The following is a 19,130-nucleotide window of genomic DNA, read 5'->3' as shown; positions in this document are numbered from 1 at the left end:
CTCCTCCCTCTTTTTCCAAGTTTTGATCTTTCAAGAGAGGAGAGAAAAGTTTGTAAGAGTTGTCTCCTAAGCCCATCAAAAGGAGTGAAACTGTAAAAGGGTGGTTGGCCTTCGCCTATTGAAGGAAGGTCTCTAGTAGACGTCGGTGACCTCGTTAGTGGAGGAAGCCAAAAGTGGATGTAGGTCAAGATTAACCGAACCACTCTAAATCTCGGTTTGCATTTACTTTGAGCATTTTATCTTTACTACAAACCTCCTCAATAGTTTACTACCTTCTGCTCTTTTACGAACTCACTTTCAAGTTAAGTTTCCGAAAATGGATTTACGTCAAAAATCGATTTTATCATACGAATATCATATTTCAGTTTACGCTTACATTTCGATTTCTATCTTAACTGCAAACTTCCTGCCTTACTTTACTTCAAATACATTTCCGTAAGCATTCAAAGTTATTATCTACATGAAACGACTTTTACGTCGGAATCGGATTTCAACGTACAAACGCAGTTTTAATCGTCGAAAGTTTTTCACTGCACTAATTCACCACCCCCCCCCCCACCCCACCCACCCCCCCCTCGCCTTCTCGTAGTGCTCTTGATCCTAACAAGAAGTGCTCAAGACATATTAGTTAAGAAAGCCCGTCCCACCTACCAAGGCACAAAAGTCAAGTACCCTAACCTCCCTAACCTCCCTTATCATCAAGATGTGGAGGTAGGGAAACTTGATCCCCTCTTGCTACTAAGGTGCCAAGGTCAAGAAACAACAATCCACCTCAGCTTGTCACAGCCATGCCAAGGTTGAAGCATAGGTCCCTCCCACAGCTCACCTCAATGATGAGCAAAAGAGGAGCCCACCTCAACTCCTCCCATGATTAGCCTTAGCAACAAGTGGGAGAGGAACTCACCCCAACAATAAGTAAAAAAAGGAGCCCACCATAGCCCGCAGGCAATGGAGGGGCATGCTTTGGCTCCTAACAAAAGTTGACCGAGAGCAAGCATCCTTTGCTTGAAGTTGGTCTCTCAACAAATTGAGCAATACTTTAGGATCTCAATGGCTCCTTCCCCCCACCTCTATATGATGCAGGTGTCGAATAAGATGACAATTATACTTCGAGACCTCTCTAGAAGAGTTCCCAAGGCACACCTTTGAATAGGACAAATGATGCAAAGAATATTTTTTATCGATCATCATCTAGGCTTTTGCATGGCATCTAGGTTGGAAGAAGAAGAAGACATATGATGTCTCTCATTGGTTTGTCTATGTGAATAAGGGTCTAAGGTTAGCAGTTGCAAACTATTTTTACTCCTGTAACTCACATAGAGAAAATGCCAAATAAAAGTTGTTGGAGGCGATTAAGGGTTGTCTCCCCGTTCAATGTTTCATAAAATATTTTGCCTCTTAAGATTGGATATAAAAGTTTATTTTTAGTGTAATTACCAAGCAAGGTTTACCTTTTACTATTAATCACTACATTCACCTTTATCATATTACTAACTTAGGAATTAGAAGAATCAGATCGAAAAACCTCTCTCGACCTTAGTCTTCGTATAGGTGGCATCTTAGGAACTTATCATTTTCATCTTGAAGATACCTTAAATATTCTAGCACATATGGGTTAGAACCATATTAAACTGATAAGGATACTAAAAATATCTTTTTATACGAGTCGTCAAATGATTAGTTCCACCAATTTTTTTATTTTAACTAATGCCCAATTTCCCTTATTAACATTTATCATTTGTTGATGTAATTTTGGGTGTGCTTTGGCATCATAATGTGTGATTAGAACTTAAGAGTTGCAAAAAGTATCCTTGTGTTTTCATAAGTTGACTTTCCTTATTTAATTGCTTTTTCCACAACTTTGTCCACATTTCTGCTAGTTTTGAAGGCTTTATAAATCTGACTTCATTCTTTTTTAATCTGAGCTTATGATTTGTTTGAATCAGTCTCCGGAAGTGAAACCACGACGGATCCCAAGTGTTCGACACAATGACATACAACTTGCAGAAAACAAAGGAAGCAACCCTCTACATGCAAGATTACTGGGCAGCACGTCCGTCTTAAACTAGGCAGTGCAATCGCGAGTTCCTTCCTATATAATAGGCAGCGCCGCGGCTCCGGTCTTCACCACCCTCCACCATCACCCAACACAAGATGGCTGTGGTCCTCGGTGCCTCCGTGCTCCTCCTTGCTCTGCTGTGCATTGCCTTCGTCCCCAGCCACGGGGCGCTGCAGGTTGGGTTCTACAGTGGGAAATGCAACGGCACCGATGTGGAGGCGGCCATCAGAAGTGTCGTCGCTGCGCGCTTTGGTCGGGACAGCAGCATCGTCCCCGCCCTCCTCCGCTTGCACTTCCATGATTGCTTCGTCAGGGTAATCTCGAGTTCTCGACTTACCATATAATCTTCCGCGTTTGATGTCGTAGTAATCGACTGCTTCTGTGTCAAAGGGATGCGACGCTTCGATACTGTTGGATGGGAGTGGAACCGAGAAGACAGCACCCCCCAACTTGAGCGTGAGAGGCTACGACCTCATCGATCAGGCGAAGACTGCACTGGAGAGTCGATGCCCGGGCGTTGTCTCCTGCGCCGATATCATTGCCGTGGCCACAAGAGATGCTGTCGTGCTGGTAAGCGTCCGACTGCACAAGCTGTTCTTCACAGTTTCAACGATCTTATTTTCTCTCTTCGGTCATCGCAGGGTGGTGGGAGTCAATACACGTACGCGGTTCAAACGGGGAGGAGGGATGGCGTCGTCTCGCTGGCTTCCGAGGCGATTAGGAATCTCCCCGGCGCTTCCTTCTCCGCGTCGCAAGCTATCGCCGCGTTCGGGGCGAAGGGGCTTAACGCTTCCGACATGGTTTTGCTGCTTGGTAACCTACTCTTCCACAGATGCTCGACCACATCTAGATCAACTGTAGTGGATCGTTAGCAACTCCTTTTGTGATCCGCAGGAGGTCACACTGTTGGCGTCACGCATTGCTCCTTCATCCGAAATCGTCTGTACAACTACAACGGGTCCGGCAAACCTGATCCGACCATGGATCCCGCTCTCGTCAACTTGCTTCGGTCGAGGTGCCCGCAGAGTTCGACGGTGGACAACACGGTCTTCCTCGACCACTCTACGCCCAGCACGGTGGACAACGGCTACTACAAGCAGATCCTAGCGAAGCGGGGGGTTCTCAAGGTCGACCAGAACATAGCCATGGACGGTGCCACCAACGCCACCGTCAGGTCGCTGGCCAACGGCGGATCCAGCTTCCCCAGCCTCTTCGGCAGGGCCATGGTGAAGATGGGCGCCATCCAGGTGCTCACCGGGACGCAGGGACAGATCCGGAAGTCTTGCCGCGTCGTCAAGAAATGAAAGCTACAACTCCTCTGTAGCTCGGTGTTTCCTCTCGTTGGGTTTCGGAATTGCTCTTTGTCGGTGATAATAAACGATGTCTGCAACGATCCGCTTCTTAGGAGGGAGATGAGGTTGTGTTGATTGACAACATGCGTGTTTTGTGATGCGTGCCGTCTCATTATTTCTTTGATGAGGAATTTGTCGTTGTTATATTCACTGTTAAAGTTTACAAATATATTAAATGTTTTTCTTTAAGATTAAGTTTTTGGAATTATTGATCACTCCATTGTCTTGTGTCTTGTATGTTTTGAAAACTGGAAGCTATATGCATTTCCATGATGGAAAACGAAGGAAACATGGTGGCATATTTTCTTGCTGCAATGGATGCTCAAGGTGGTGTGTGTCTTCCGACACAGACGAGGACAGAATCCCATGGCAGCAGAATGCTTTACCAAAAGCCGGTCTTTAAGTCATTAACTCCAACTCCTTAGCACGGCAAACACACCAACCAGAAACATCTGTTCTTCCCCTCAGGGCATCTCAGTTGTTCATAACCACACGATAAATCACCAGAAATAGGTCCTTTAATAAACAATACATATGTCGATTTACCCGAAATTGGAGTTGCAAGCAAAATCGAAGAGGTGCACCGAAATGCTTCCTTTTACCCTTTGTGTTTGCAGCCTCAGATCTGCAAATGGTGGAGTGAAAAGCAGCCTCGAGCCAACCGAAGCTTTCTTTTTCTCCCCATCGTGAGAGATTGGTGGCGTCTCTGCCATCTTTTCCATTCACGTAACCCCTCCCCACCACACTGCCTTCTTTTTCCCAGCCCCCCTCATTATTCTCTCTGTTTCCGAGCACTGCACTGTGATGAGCTTTAAGGAAGGAAGGACCTAATTGGCTTCGCCAACTGGAGGAACCTTTGGTGCCTTCGAACAGCTGCCCGGAACACCTCCAGTTGCCAACCAACCTCACGAGGAAGGCACGCGATTGGATGAGCGATATCGAGCAGGGAAAGTAAATACATATATGGTGTTTCGAATCGTGGACACCTTATCGATCGTCGGCTCTTCATCGGACGGTCGTGCGTCCCGCGTAGCCCCTCAATCGAATACTGGTCCTGCAAGCTGTGGGCCCGCGGCGCCGACCATCTTACGTGTCGCGACTCGGTTGGTCGTAAGAGGACACCGCGTCCTCACAGAGCCTTTTTCCGATTGAATTTACCAGAACGCCCACCACGATTCTTCGCTGCCGGGGTTATTTGCACGAGGAGGAAAGGGTATTTTCGTGAAAGAGAGGATATACTGGCATATATCGTAATTTTCTCAAGATATCGGGGACAGGTATATCCTGAGGATTTAAGTGGAACGTGAGACCAACGGCTGCTCTCTGTGTCTTTCTCTCTCTACACCTCTGACCGTATCTCTATCTCGCTCTCGGCCGCTCCACCAAAGAAGCTTCTTTTTGGCCAAACCCCCAACCCTAGAGGGATTGGAGTGATCAATCGCCCTAATTCGTGTAGGGTTCTTGGAGATCCATCGATTCCTCCTTCACTCATGCGAGATTTGACGCCAAAGAGATCTTAATTCCATCTACAACGGTGGTAATCTTTGGGTAGGTACCGAGGGAAACAAAAAAAGAGATTGACGCGATGACGTTAATTGCCCTGGATTCGCTCCCCTTGGGGTTCCGATTCCAGCCCACGGATGAGGAGCTGGTTAATTACTACCTCAAGCCCAAGATCACTGGCCGGATCAGGTCCCAGATGGAGGTCATCCCCGAGATCGATGTCTGCAAGTGTGAACCGTGGGATCTTCCTGGTACTACCCTCTTTCTCCCGGTTCTTGTTCGTTCGTTTGTTTGTGGTGGGAACATTTGTGGTACAAGTGGAGATCTTGGTGTGGTTTATGATCGAGTTTGGTGGGCGTTCCGATGCAGATAAATCCGTTATTAAGTCGGACGATCCTGAGTGGTTCTTCTTTGCGCCCAAGGATCGCAAGTACCCGAACGGCCATCGGTCCAACCGAGCTACTGAGGCTGGTTACTGGAAGGCCACGGGGAAGGACCGGATCATACGGTCCAAGTCTTCCGCGGGGAAGAGTACCATTATCGGCATGAAGAAGACGCTGGTTTTTCATCGCGGGCGAGCTCCCAAGGGCGTCCGAACCCACTGGATTATGCACGAGTACCGAACTACTGAGCCCGAGTTCGAGTCTGGCGATCAGGTAGGGATTCCCTTGCTCCTACATAGACCGTCCCTGATCAGAGAGTCATTGCCTTCTTTTTTACGCTATGAGATAGAGCAAGATTGATTCTTATGTCGAGAAAAAGAGTCTTTTTCTTGAGCTGCCATTGAGGTGCTATGTAAATATGCTTGATTTCTATTAGGCAAATTGCTGCAGCTGTAACGTAGTTCCTTTTTGAGGGATCTACGGTATACGGGTTCATCAGTGGCAGCGAGAAGGTGCTATCGACAAAAAATGTTGGGAAGTTTATTGCGAGTGATATGTTGGACTTAATAGTCCATTTGGACATTAGCTCAAGTTCGAATTTATTAGGTTGTTCCTGATCTATCATTAGTGCCTTTTTTTTCTGTGTATTTACAGTATTTTCATTTGTGCAGGGTGGTTATGTTATTTATCGCTTATTCAGAAAGCCAGAAGAGAGGATTTCAACCTCGAAGGCCGATGAAATGGAGACAAATGGTTTCTCTCCGAGCCCAATTAAGTCCTCTCCTGGTGATACACAGCATGAAGCAGATGTGATGGATGACACTGAGACTCTGTTGAATGACTCTCCAAAGTCAGACTTGAAGGAAGAGCCAAAATCCTCGTCTGATTCTGTTCATAAGCAGCCCGCTGGTATCAAGAGACAAATGGTTGATAAAGTTGACTGTTCAACTAATGTATCCGTAAAACCTGGGAGGAGTTATTGCAAATTGGATTCACCTGATGAAGAGATTGAAGTGGGAGAAAAGGTGCGGTTGAAATGACTATTTGTAAGTTTTTCTTTTTCTTGTCTTATTTTCTCGTCGCTCAAGGTAATACACAAAATTGCAGGCTGATCCTCTGCAGGATGCCTTAGCCAAGTTTTTTGACCCAGGGAATGAGCAAATAGATTGTGATGTTTTTCCCAACATCAGTTCCATAGAACTACCGGACACAAACTATACTTGCATGGGCAATGAAAACCAGGAATTTCAGATAGGATCCCTTCCGGTTGATAATGGTGATGAAGACCTTCTGAACGAATTCTTAATTTCAGCACTCAATCCTGACGATCTTCCTTCTGGTGCATCAATCTTTTCAAAAGATTCAGTTGCTGGAAATTTGCTAAAACCCAGTTTGTGGGACTCAGCATCATGCAAGGATAGCGGCACAAGCAGTGATATAGAAACTGAACCAGGTTTACCGCAGGTAGGGATGCTTGCATCATAATCTGTGACCTGTGTCAAATAACCAGTATAATCCCTTTTTTGTCATTTCCTTTTGTAAATCAGGGTGGTGCAGGTTTGGAAGCTTCCGAGTGGTTCTGCGGATCATCTCTTCTGCCAACCGATTCATCTCTTCTGCCAACCCAATTGAGCACTCTGTACGAAAATGCAACTCTGCTACCTTATGACATTACTGGAACAGATATGTATTCCATTGATTCTGGTGCAGACTCGTTGCAAGATTTGTTTAATGGAATGTGGGAATTGAATAACCAGAAAACAGTATCAGATAGTAAGGATGATTCTGAGGGGACTGGAATCAAGATCGTGAGTCATCAAATGCAGCCTGTTCAGCCAAATTCAGACAATTTCTTTGTTCAGGGCACTGCAGCGAGAAGGATTCGTTTGCAATCCTCAATTTTGAAGGTGCCGTTTGCTGAACCTCTCAGTAGGAGTAATGATGAAGACGAAGCATCAACGACAAAAGCAAAAGGAGATATCTTGGGTAGCATGGAGGAAGCAACTTCCAAGAATACCATGAGAAACAGAGATGGTCCTGTGGAGACTGGACTTGAGATCAGGGATCAGCAATCTCCAAATGAGTTATTCGCACAGCAGGGCGAAACATCAATAAATGTCACTTGGTGTTATGAACTTCAATCAGGTTTTGATCATGAACCAAGTATCAGTAGTGACTATGGGATCAGATCAGGCAGAACAGAGGTGAGGAATCTTTGTCATTATGCATAAGGAAATGGCTGGCTTATCCGTCTTTAATTACAATCCAAACACTATTATCTGCAGGTGGAAGAACACGTGGGTGACAACATTTCTGAAGGAGAGGAGAGTGCTGTGCCTGCCTTACCAGACAAGCTGGACCAATCATCCATACTTGGTAAAGAAGATCAGAATTGATGCTTTCTTCTTATTGCATTCCGGTTCAGTTGATAGACTCCTGCTAACTATATATATATTTTTTTTTTCTTTTTTTTGGTATTAGATACAGATGAAAAACCAAGTGGTTCAAGTGAGTACCAAATGCCGGACTCCATGCTCAGGTTGAGAACAAAATCGACAAGCGACAGTGAGAATATGCATAAACACTCGCCCTCATGTCCAAAAGCATCTAGAGGCCATTCGGTCATAGTTTATATGATGTATTTGGTTCTCTCAGTGGTACTTTTGCTGCTGTGTTTTGGAATACGGAGGTGCATGAGCCCTCTTAGCGTTCAGCTATAAGGCAGCAGCTGCATAGTTGTTATTACATAGGTTTTGCTTGGTCTGGTCATGTAAAATTGCACCCTTGTGGTGTTCAGTTTGTATCATCCTAGTTTGTTTATGCTAACCTTTTTCCAGCTTGTTCATCACAGTGTTGTATTCCCTCGCTGGCTAATCAAATGCTACACGGTTGGAGATAGTATTGCTCGAGTAGATCCAAGTTAAATGGATCCGTCTATTATGAATGGCTTCAAAATGCCTCCTACCACTTGCGAGTGCCCCTAGCAAGACTTGGGCAGCGAGCGTAGCAGCTCTCTGAAACTGATGCCTCTTGTTGCTTCGAGGTGCATATGTTATCCCGACCTACCTGATGGTCCTTCCCACATACGGCATCTCATTCTCACCGAAATTTCCTATTTCCCTTCCTAGAGATTATTAGGTTCATCGAGGATCCTGAAGCATCCATATCAAGTCATCTTTTATTTCCAACGTGGGGTTAAATGGGAGGTCGTAATAGATGGCGACTGATTCCTAACACACTTTTATTAGTTACCGGTGGAGCAGATAGCCACGCCACCGGATGATTCAGTGCAAGAATGTCCGGTGTCTCTCTTCTCCTCTCGACGGAGGTCGCATGCAGGAAAAGAAAGAAAGAAAGAAAGAAGGAGGTCGCATGCAGGAAAAGAAAGAAAGAAAGAAAGGAATCACGTTGTTGGAGACTCTGAGGTGGCGCGAGCAACTCTTTCTCCGTCATATGCTTTCCACTGCCGATGGCTCGCCCTTCAGCAGCAGACTTGCTGCTGACATGCAACAACTCCTCCAGAAGCCAATAGCGCAAATGCATGCACACATAAGTAGTATTTCCAGCCCGTGATAAGAAACAATGCTTTGTTTTTGTTTTTGTTTTGTTTTGTGTTTTGAATCCATGAATGTTCTTCGATTATTTAGAGTAAGTATTTTGTATAATGCAATATCATTAGGTACACAAAAAACATTCAAATATTCTTTTTTTTTATTTTTTGATAAAGTATTATTAAATCTTCATTTGCATCCTCTAGCACCAAAAACCCTAATCAATCTCACATTAAAGATGGACAAAGATTTAGATTGATTTATAAGGGTTTGATGTGTATATTATTGTTAACTTGAAATATTGAGACATATTTCAATAATGATTTATGTGTCCCCCAATACTAATTTAGTATCCACCTTACTTGATGAAATAATTATAACCTAATAATTTGGTTAAATCTGAACCAATAAGTGTCCTCATCAAATCCTAAACATTAAGCCATCACAACAAACCACAGTAAACACAGAATGTTCTCCAACATTCTTCAAGCTTTATGATTCAGTAAAAGAACTTTCAGGCCTAACTCATCACGGATGTTATTGTTCTTTCTGTGCATACTATGCTGGTCGACTAATCTTCGTACGATATTATGAGAAGATATATGATGACAATTTAGATTCAAGGAGAGCTACAGCTGCTATAGCCACGTTCATGGAGCTCATGCAAGCATGCGATATAAAGGCGGACTCACTGCACAGAAACAGTCTTTTCCTTTGTTCCTGAGATGCCTAACTCTCTGCCAACCTTCTTTTTGGCCACTGCACAGTGACAAGGATGAAAGCCAACCTTGCATCTTCTTCGTCCTCCTGCAGAAAACATATGCAGAAAATAATCAATGACCATGCATGTCAATTTCACTTGTGCGTTGTAGCCATTGCACCACAGAGTTAGTGATGAGCATCAAAGCCAATGTCTCTCTCTCTCTCTCTCTCTCTCTCTCTCTCTCTCTCTCTCTCTCTCTCTTTCTCTCTCTCTACAGAAACCAATTCCAATCTTCCATTTTCTCCATCCTCATATGCATCAAAGACAATTCAGATGACAAGAGTATGCAGCACCAGAACTTTCTCAGATGGCATGACTGGGGATTAGTAAGTATAACATGATGAGACCAGCAGTAGTGGTCATAGTTGACATGGATGCAAGTATTAACATGATATGACGATTGTTGCTATGATCTGATGCACCACATAGCAAGCAAAGAGCTGAGGATCTGTAAGATTAAATCTACAGTTAGTGCTCTTTGACCTCCTAAATTTGTATGGCCTAAACCTTGACATTAGTTTGAGAGTTTGAGATGTTGATCAACATATGGACTTTTGATACTGCTAGATAAGCAAAGAACAAGCTTCAAGATGCATAGTGGATCTCCATGGATTAGGAGGATCATGCTTTGATGAATATTGTAGTTCATTCTTCCACCCTATACATGCTAATGGCTCCATTTTCTCCAACAACATGAAAGAACATTCAGTGGCACATTCACATTCTTTGTGGCCTAATCAACTGTCCAAAAAATGCAGACTTTGCCTCACATCTCAAGAAGTTTCAGTTATCATCTCAAGAAATCACATAGAGATATTGTATCTATCCTATATGGTTCAATAAATTTGGTGTTTTCTCTCATTTAAGTAGAGTTGGATTGATGGAATACCTAGCAATGCTTATTAGATCTAAGAAAGTTGCAGTATTTAAGACTATGATTTTGCATGATATCATAGTTTCCATAGGCCTTAGATATAATATGTTTATAATTGCATTAAGCATATAGGTTAGTAGAAGCTACATACAAATAATAATCAGATAATTAAGTAGCTTTAAGGCAAACAAAAGCAAAGTAGCTTACACTTGCTTGCAAAAGCTCCTAAACCTGTTATAATTCATAGGGGTTGATCCAATTGCAAATAATTACCTGAATAATCAAATATAGAAAATGAACTGAATAATCACAAAAGGGATATATAAGGTTCTTTCCAGTTGTCCAAAGAAAGAGTCTTGTCTGATACTCAATAAAACATATTAGTAAGCCTCACTAAAAGTACTATTACAGTTTTTCCTGCTACCAAAATAACAAGTGAAAGTGCTTGGGGCTATTTTTCCCATGATAGATGGCTCTAAATTAGTGCAAATTATTCTTTGTAATGTAATTCTTCCAAGTATATATACATGTATATTTGTGTGTGTGTGTGTGTGTATATATATATGTTCATTTGCTTGAGTTAGTTCATGATAATTGAAAAGTATTACTAGTTATAGATCAAAGAAACTTATTTGCTGATAAATATGCCAATGACATTATATGGAAAAGATAGGGAATCAAATTATGCTCTCATAAAAAATTGGAGGATAATAATGAATGAGCCTCTGACATGCTTAAATGTATACTCAAACATGGTAGCAATTGGTAAGAATACACAATTGAGATATTCAAACATGTGCATGTGAGCCTATGTAAGATTACATTCATATGCAGTATTAAGTGTATTATGTATGTTTAATTCATATCTCACAACAGCAAACCAGTTATTGTTTGAAATGCATTAAACATTAAATGCTAGTCTCTTTTGCAAGAAGGCACTACACAGATAAAGGAAAGAGTCTAATATTCTACAAGAAATCTTTAAGAGTCGCCAATTGCAGCAATATAAACAAAAAAAAAAAAAGGAAACGAGAAAAATTGTACTGTATATATATCCATTATCTTTACAATCCATATCTAACATAGTAAAAAGAAATCAAGATATTTGACCATGCATGTTGGTGCATAAATAATGCAACATGTTTATAACAATTAAGGCTTCCCAATGGATCCAAATTTTCACAAGGCCTGAGGATTTCTCTATGAGAGATCTAACCTGGCATGCCACTGATAGTACTCCTTGGGTAATGGTCTGTAAGGCAATCAGGCTGCAAGAAACCTGCCAAGAACAAGAAAACAGATCTCAGAATCACACAAGAATTGAGGTTTAGGGAGGAAGAATTATAGAGGAAGGTGGTAAGTTGGAGAGTGAAGCAGAAGATGCATCATCATGTACAATTGAATCAAAAAGTTTCAGATGAACAAATCAAATACAGAAATGACATCCCTCCCTTCTTCTCTCTCTCTCATCTAACACATCACGAGGTCTTCAATTTAGTAGCCATGTTTCAGGAAATCAAAAGACTGGCCAAATACTGAGGCTTATTTCTACTGAGGAAGATGTGATGGTGGCAGATGAGAAGTAGAAAGGATATGATCAGGGTCTCTTCATCTTCTTCCTTCTTCCCTGTCACTGCACCCGAAGTGGGAGTGCATGGAGGTCTGCCTCCTCTCTGTGGAGATGTCGGTGGACTCATCACTTTCAGTCCTCCACTGACAAGGAGGCAGCAATGGAGAGTTCTTTCTGTCCTCCGTCTCTGGGCACTCTAGGTTTACTCCGAACAGCCTGATCCGCTTTGGCTCAGCAGCGGCGAGGACCACCGGCACCGAGTCCAAAACCGCGGGCATGGACCCCATGTCGGCTCTACCTGCGGCAGCTTGCGCTCCAACATGCTGCGGGGGCACCACCGATCCGTAGTAGAAGTGCGGCAGCCAGCTCCCGCGCAGGGGCGGCGCCGTGGAAGCTATGAGGACGCCCTGATGTCCTACTGGCCGAGGGCGGTGCCTGCGGCGCTGCAGGTCAATGAAGAGGCGTCGACGCTGGCCGGCCTCTCCGGAGCGAGCGCGGAAGAACGACACGGTGTCGCCGGCATCGAGCTGCTTCTCCTTGACGAAGCGGCACCACCCCTTGGTTATGACGTAGCTCTGGCTGCTGCTCCAGTAGGAGTAGCGGAAGCACCATTGCTTGCCGGCGCCGTCCTCGAAGAACAGCACGAGGCCCTTGTCCGCAAAAGCCGGCTCCAAGGGGAAGAACCTCTCCGCGTGCTGCTTCGGGATCACAAGGCGGTTCAGCTTGCCGACGTCGCTGGGCGTTACCACCTTGTCAAACATGTGCTCACGGTCCAGAAGTCGGGCCGGCGCTCGTCGTACAAGCTCCGCCACCGATGGGATCCACAAGAAAGAGGAAGAAGAGGGAGTCTCTACTCCAAATCCCTCCATTAGCTAGCTGACCTTCCTTGAAAGAACCACAAAACTAGCTAGGCCTGATCTCCTATATGCTGAGCCTTCTCTTTCCTTTTGTTTCCTGATATGATAGGGCTGACTCCAAAAAAGATAGATCAGCGGAGGCTCAGAGATGAATCTGTGTGCTACTGACCCCTAAAGAGAGAGAGAGAGAGAGAGAGAGAGAGCGAGAGAGAGAGGCTTCCTCGATCTGCCTAACATGCTACCCTAGCAGCCTGCCTAAAGAAGGTGGGTGAATTTAGCAGCATCAGCCTGGTCAAGATGGAAAGAGGCTGAGGAAAAAGAAAGAAGAGGAAAACGGTGAGAAAAGAAGAAGGCCAAGAGCATCTGAGATGATAAGAAAGAGAGAGAGGGAGAGAGAAGAAAAGGGGACCATGAACAACCCTGCATAGTCTCATCATCCGAGGGCATACTCATCACCATATGCAGGTCTCTATGGATGGTGACAGCATCAGCTCGGGGTTCATCCGGCAAAGCAAGACAAATGGGGAGGCCACGCAAAACTAGTTTAAGTAGCAGGACATGACCATATGGTCTTGTTTATATGGTGTCTACAAGGATGTCTTATCTACCATCACATGTAAACTCATAGGACGCTCAGCAGAGAGAACAGCAGAGTCTGATCAGCAGATGATAAGATAGAACAGAGAGAGAGAGAGAGATTAGTTATGGTGGCAGGAATAGATCCGGAGCAGGCAGGAATAGATACGGAGCAGCAGCAGTGGTCTCTTGTAGCTTTGCTGTGGTTTTTCGGGGGTGCCTTTTGACTTTTTCGGCGCATGGGGTTTGGTACTGTGACCCTCTATCCAAGATAAGAAGTGGAGTGGAGAAGAACACGCAATAATAGGACATGCAATTCTTACAGGCATTATGTAATCGAAAGAAAAGAGAAAAAGAAATCATGTACGTAATGATGTCATAAGTTGATGCTTATCAACTTGTATAATAATTCTAATATACTTTCTTAGATTATTCAAAGAGTAAAAAATAAAAATAAAAAGCGCAAATGAAAAAATAATGGAAGAAATGTGATAGACCACAAATCTTAATTGCAGATATTACGAATATTTATCGTTTCTTTCTCCATCGTTTAAGGCTTCTCCACAGTTGCAGCACAAAACCCATAAACCTCTCATTTAATGTCCATTCCTTTTTCCCCAACCCCAACTTCTTCTTGAAACTTCACTTGGAAGATGCTGCTCAAACTTCTGCATGTCGAGTTCTTGGTGTAATCCACATGTTCATACAATCTGTACAATGATCAATAATCCACATGTCCCCATTAAACAAACACCTCTTTGTTATCTCAGTCTCCCCAGCTGATAGGCATGTCCAAGACAAAGCTCATAGTTTGTCCCTTCCATCTCATACACCTCCTCGTTTCTGCCATGAAAGAGAAAGATCATTGTAGTGCCAAGACTTGTGAACCCTATGAACCAGGTAGGGGATGGCCTTGAAGCTTGAAGAGAGAGAGAGAGAGAGAGAGAGACCTTGCCTACCCTCTCTCACTTGTCTTGATCTCTGTCATCACTTATCTTTGGACGATATTAGACCTTGGACCACTGTAGTCCCCCTCCCTTGGCTTGTTCCAGTTTGCTGCACCGCTCGTTTCTTCCCTTCTTACACATTAGAACGAACGACAGAAACCAAGCCATGTTAAGCTTCACAACCTACAGTGACTGCTCTCGGAGGCAATTCAATGCAAGGGCTCAGACAAGAAGGCGTTGTGATCTTTACCGATGTGAAAGGCGTAGAAATGTACTACTGTTGGCTGTTCATCAGTGAATGAGAGACCTGAACTACTTTTGTACGAGTTGGAGTAATCATTAGGGTAATGAGTAAAGAATGTGTATAAGATAGCCTGTCACTGTATTACACTTTGGATTTCCATATCATATATTTCTGTCTTGTTTTCTTTCCTCAACTAATACTTTTGACTCAAGCACTGCGATGTGTTTGAGTCCTTGATCTTATCTTTTGAAGATAAGTATAGCTTAGGTCAAATCTTAATGCATCGTGACGAGTCATTTGATTCCATCGATACCAAATGCCTGAGCTGATGGATTAATTAACATATTAACTTCGTTTGACATAAATTATTATTCAAAATATTTAATCTAAAATTAATAATAATATATTTATCAAACTCTTATAAATCAATATTAGTCTTATCTATTTTCTATATTATTCCTTTTGATTTTCGGTTTCAAAATATTATGAGACATATACTCAAAGTTTTCCTCGTGAATTATAATAAGATATTGGGCTTCAGCCTCATAAATTGGGCTTGTATTTTGGGCCGATATGGGACTTGAGCTGATGAGTTGGGCCTACATGTTGGGTCTATATGGCCCGTCTCACCCTATGGCTCGTAGTCTCGTGAGATAGCCGTATACGTATTCCGCAAGAATACGTACCGTAAAGTGCCGATGACGCGGTCTTTATTTGGGGGGTTAGGGTTTCCATTTCGATTGTTCTACTCCTCTTACCCTCCTCTGCTTCGGCCATTACCAGGTGGAGGAAGGATTGTATAGGAATGGATCCTTTTGGGTCCTCCGCACCGTCGAGCGGGGCGTCGTCGGGTCCGTCTGCTGAGGCCATGATGGAGCAGATCAAGACCCAGCTTGCTCAGGCCTACGCCAAGGAGTTCCTCGAGGTCCCTATTCTTTGTCTCCTGCTTTTCTTGAATGTTTGGATGCATCGTTTCTTGTGAAATTGTTATGTGAACTATTAATCGGTAGAAATTACTGTACCAAAAATCTTGTTGGACGATGATTTTTGTGGAGGGGTTGAGTTTATGATGTATTTGGTGGGATCAGCAAAGAATCATGAATGTGACTTTAGTTTGCTTATAAACAATTGCATACATGAGGGAAAAAATAGCATTCTGGAATTGAAGTGGGGTGCCTTCTCCAGTGTGTGGAGTTAACTGTTCTGTTCTGTAGTGGCTGTGAAAGTGTTGATATCACATTTTTGTGTGATCCATGTGAAAGTGTTGATATCGCATTTTTGTGTGATCTGATTGTTAATGTTTCTTGACTCTTGTAATAATCTTTGATATTAATATGTTTCAATCCGATCTCAGCGGGATTTTTAGAAAGTTATTTAGATGTCAAGTGCTGGAATAGTTGACCTCTTGAATATAATGCACATGTATTGTTAATTTGAGTCAATCAGGAGATAGACATATTGTTTTTCTTCAAGCACCAAAAATTATTAGGAATTGAGGATGATTCTGCTCCTTGGGGTTGCAGAAAAGCAAATGGATATACAACTAAACAATGTGTTCAAATTTTTTATCGTAAATCATTTAATCCAATGGAATCAAATTTAGTTTGGTACTGGTAGTGTCAAGACATTCCTTGGACTATAATCATCTGATGGACCAAGATTTAACTTGGAGATACATGATTCCAAAGGGATTACTGAAAGAATATGGTTAATTAACAGTTCCTCAATTGCTTGATAACGACTCAAAACAAATTTTGCTGCATACAGATTGATGTCACATATGCCTTCTGTGTCTAAGGTCTCAATATTACTTGAATGCCCAAGAAAGCTCAAGAATGAATTAGAAATAATGGCATTATTTGTTAAGAGGGATGCCTATGTTCAGAAAAACAAGGCTTTATGCCTCTTTCGATCAGGGCCAGACAAAACTTTTACTTTTTTGCTTCTAGATTGAATTAAACTATGTGAAAACGTGCAAGATAAATTTATTGCAAAGTTGACATGCTTTGACATGAACTTGATGTAGAGCACTTTCAGAGGTCAGTATGCATTTTTACTATATTGCGTAGTTTCTATACATCCTTTGGTCGTTTTATTGCAAAGTTGCCACATGTTCTTCAACTACTATGTTTTGATGTTGTCAATTGTCATATGTCGTTTGAATTAAACAGGCAATAATTCTGTATTTTTAAGCTGTGACATTTTAATAACAATGTTTTAGTAAGTTGCACAAGAACACATAATAAAAGAAATTTATTTAAAATATAAAACAACTTGTGTGCGGCATGAATCATCCGCTAGCATAAGAACAATTTGAGAACCCCAACACAATTTTTGACAATCATAATTAACAAAGGGTTGGCATAAGTCACATATACTGGTAATGAAAGCATTACAAACAGAATAGGGAATGGTTGATAGATTAATTACCTTGCTTTTGTGATGGAAATGATAGAACCTGCTTGATGTTTCTGGATCAAGGTTCAAAAAGATTATGACAGATACGTGAGTGATACAGAATTTGGAGGGTTGGTTTTAGTGGATCAGCAGATGAGAATTAGTGACAATTTATGATAATGGGTAAGGTTGCCTCAGTCTACTGGATTGATTAGGAGTTGTTGGGCTTGGTTAAGAATGTGGCTGAATCAATCAATATCCTTCGGAGATTACTAAAATCGATTATAACTGCATAGTATCTATTAATTAGCCCAGGATCAAACATATTGACTGAGATCAACTGAATTAGTCAGAATTGCTTGGATTGGATATGCTGATCCCAAATGAAGTTGTTTGTTGCAACATATTTAAAGAATTTCAGTCTGATTTTCCAAAGAATGGTTTAGTTGCCCAATTGTGGTGCAGGTTAAAGAACCATCACCAGAATTCACTATAAATCCCTAGAAACAATTAGGTAGAGCTTCAAATTTGTTAGATCCAGCTTGCAAGAATTAAGTTGCATCTTCTTCCTTGAACCAATAACTATTATATTTTGTTAAGATTTTCTTCTTCTTCTTGGGCATTGCAAATTTGCAAGTTTCTTGCTTATTTATGTCATGACTTAAGTACTGATTGCTATCATTTCAAATTTTATTTGCTGCGAAATTCTGTACTGGTAATGTCTTATATATAAGTGAGCAGAAAATAGCAGTCAGGTTGTAGATATGTAATATCGGATGTTGAAGATGTGGAATGAACCTGCTGAATTTTTTGGTCACTCTGCTGAATTTAGCATGATTTGATACAGAAATGTTATGTTTTGTAAGACTGTTTAACTTGTTGTTAACCGCATTATGGTGGCTACTACAAGTAGCACCATCTGATAGATCCTGTTGAAATAATTTATCCACTTCCGGAGTTCAGAGTTTTAATTATGATTTTCAGGTATTTTAATGGAACTAGGAGAAATGAATTAAGAATTAGCTGACTGGTTTGCTAATTAATTAGCAATGGCACTTCTTTGAACCTCTCCGCTAAACACATTGGCCTTGTCTTTTTTTAGATATGCACACCTCTCTCTTAAAAAAAAGGGAGAAAATGTCATCCTGTCCCATGTATTTTTTGTTCATAAATGAAGTCATATTCTGCACACGTCTTGGCATCTTTTCATCTCTGTATGCTGAACACATGCTTGTTAGCAGATCTAAGCTGCTGTCTTCGGTGCAATAATTAAAACCACTTCACAGGATAGGTGGAAATGTGGTTGACCTGTTGATGGAACTTTGGATTTTTTTTCGTTGCTGTTGCATGTTTATGACTCAATTGGTGGCCTTCTTGATTATGCCTGTGGTATATTTTTACTGATGTAAACTCCATCTTGACTTCAGGAACTTCCTCAATTTAGAGAATTGTGCCATATGCAGTATCATATTAATGGAAAATGAAATAGATGACAGTGGCAATGGTTTAAAATTTTCATTCATGGTTCTCCATTCTTTTTGCACTTATTCATGTGATAGGGTCAATGTTTGATACCTATGTTATTGGTCATTGTTACTGATGGTTCTTGGTTACCTTGTTGCTGCTTACATGTTCCACTCTTTTCGGTTATGCAGACTGTGGGAAGCAAGTGTTTTGCAAAGTGCATAACAAAACCGGGTACGAGCATAAGCGGGAGTGAAAGCAGTTGCATCTCTAGGTGCATCGATCGATACATTGAAGCTACTGGAATAATAAGCCGATCTCTGTTCAGCTCCCCCCACTAGTTTCCGGGACTCAAGCTCTGAGTTACTAGAAGAGATGATGAAAATGATGAAGAGATGCCTTGATAATTATAAACAGATTTTATCTACTTTGATATGCCAGTTTGGACTATAATTCTTGAACATTTCTTGCATTAGATTCAGCCAATGACACATATCCAAAAGAATGTATTCTTCAACATTCTTTTTCAGGAGCTGAAATTGCATCGAATAGTGCCTTTTCTTATCTGGATGGGAATTTTATTCTGTGAA

General features: G+C 42.0%; 4 protein-coding genes across 5 annotated transcripts; 3 read left to right on the top strand and 1 right to left on the bottom strand.

Annotated features, from left to right (window-relative positions):
• Positions 1 to 2,121: 2,121 nt before the first annotated feature.
• LOC135637053 (peroxidase 60-like) lies at positions 2,122 to 3,626 on the top strand. The gene is made up of 4 exons (XM_065149405.1): positions 2,122 to 2,373; positions 2,450 to 2,629; positions 2,701 to 2,872; positions 2,954 to 3,626. The coding sequence occupies exons 1-4, from the start codon at positions 2,155 to 2,157 to the stop codon at positions 3,361 to 3,363; spliced, it is 981 nt and encodes a 326-aa protein (XP_065005477.1). The 5' UTR covers positions 2,122 to 2,154; the 3' UTR covers positions 3,364 to 3,626.
• A 1,102-nt stretch (positions 3,627 to 4,728) lies between these two features.
• LOC135622999 (protein NTM1-like 9) lies at positions 4,729 to 8,145 on the top strand. Of its 2 annotated transcripts, none has more exons than XM_065125453.1 (7): positions 4,729 to 5,165; positions 5,284 to 5,570; positions 5,969 to 6,322; positions 6,405 to 6,761; positions 6,845 to 7,501; positions 7,583 to 7,673; positions 7,785 to 8,145. In XM_065125453.1, the coding sequence occupies exons 1-7, from the start codon at positions 4,997 to 4,999 to the stop codon at positions 8,015 to 8,017; spliced, it is 2,148 nt and encodes a 715-aa protein (XP_064981525.1). In that variant the 5' UTR covers positions 4,729 to 4,996; the 3' UTR covers positions 8,018 to 8,145. The 2 variants fall into 2 exon arrangements, with proteins under 2 accessions (XP_064981525.1, XP_064981519.1); XM_065125447.1 differs by having other exon boundaries at positions 7,779 to 8,145.
• A 1,169-nt stretch (positions 8,146 to 9,314) lies between these two features.
• LOC103973094 (B3 domain-containing transcription factor NGA1-like) lies at positions 9,315 to 13,394 on the bottom strand. The gene is made up of 2 exons (XM_009387565.3): positions 11,702 to 13,394; positions 9,315 to 9,655 (listed from the first exon to the last, which is right to left on the bottom strand). Exon 1 carries the CDS (start codon positions 12,922 to 12,924, stop codon positions 12,094 to 12,096), a length of 831 nt encoding a protein of 276 aa, XP_009385840.2. The 5' UTR covers positions 12,925 to 13,394; the 3' UTR covers positions 9,315 to 9,655; positions 11,702 to 12,093.
• A 2,004-nt stretch (positions 13,395 to 15,398) lies between these two features.
• On the top strand, positions 15,399 to 19,104 carry LOC135622992 (mitochondrial import inner membrane translocase subunit Tim13-like). Its single transcript, XM_065125429.1, has 2 exons — positions 15,399 to 15,604; positions 18,732 to 19,104. Exons 1-2 carry the CDS (start codon positions 15,485 to 15,487, stop codon positions 18,879 to 18,881), a joined length of 270 nt encoding a protein of 89 aa, XP_064981501.1. The 5' UTR covers positions 15,399 to 15,484; the 3' UTR covers positions 18,882 to 19,104.
• The last annotated feature ends 26 nt before the right edge of the window (positions 19,105 to 19,130 follow it).

The sequence above is a fragment of the Musa acuminata genome, chromosome BXJ1-3, assembly GCF_036884655.1.
Source record: "Musa acuminata AAA Group cultivar baxijiao chromosome BXJ1-3, Cavendish_Baxijiao_AAA, whole genome shotgun sequence".
Classification (NCBI taxonomy): domain Eukaryota; kingdom Viridiplantae; phylum Streptophyta; class Magnoliopsida; order Zingiberales; family Musaceae; genus Musa; species Musa acuminata.
This window is presented reverse-complemented; position numbering and strand designations above follow the sequence as displayed.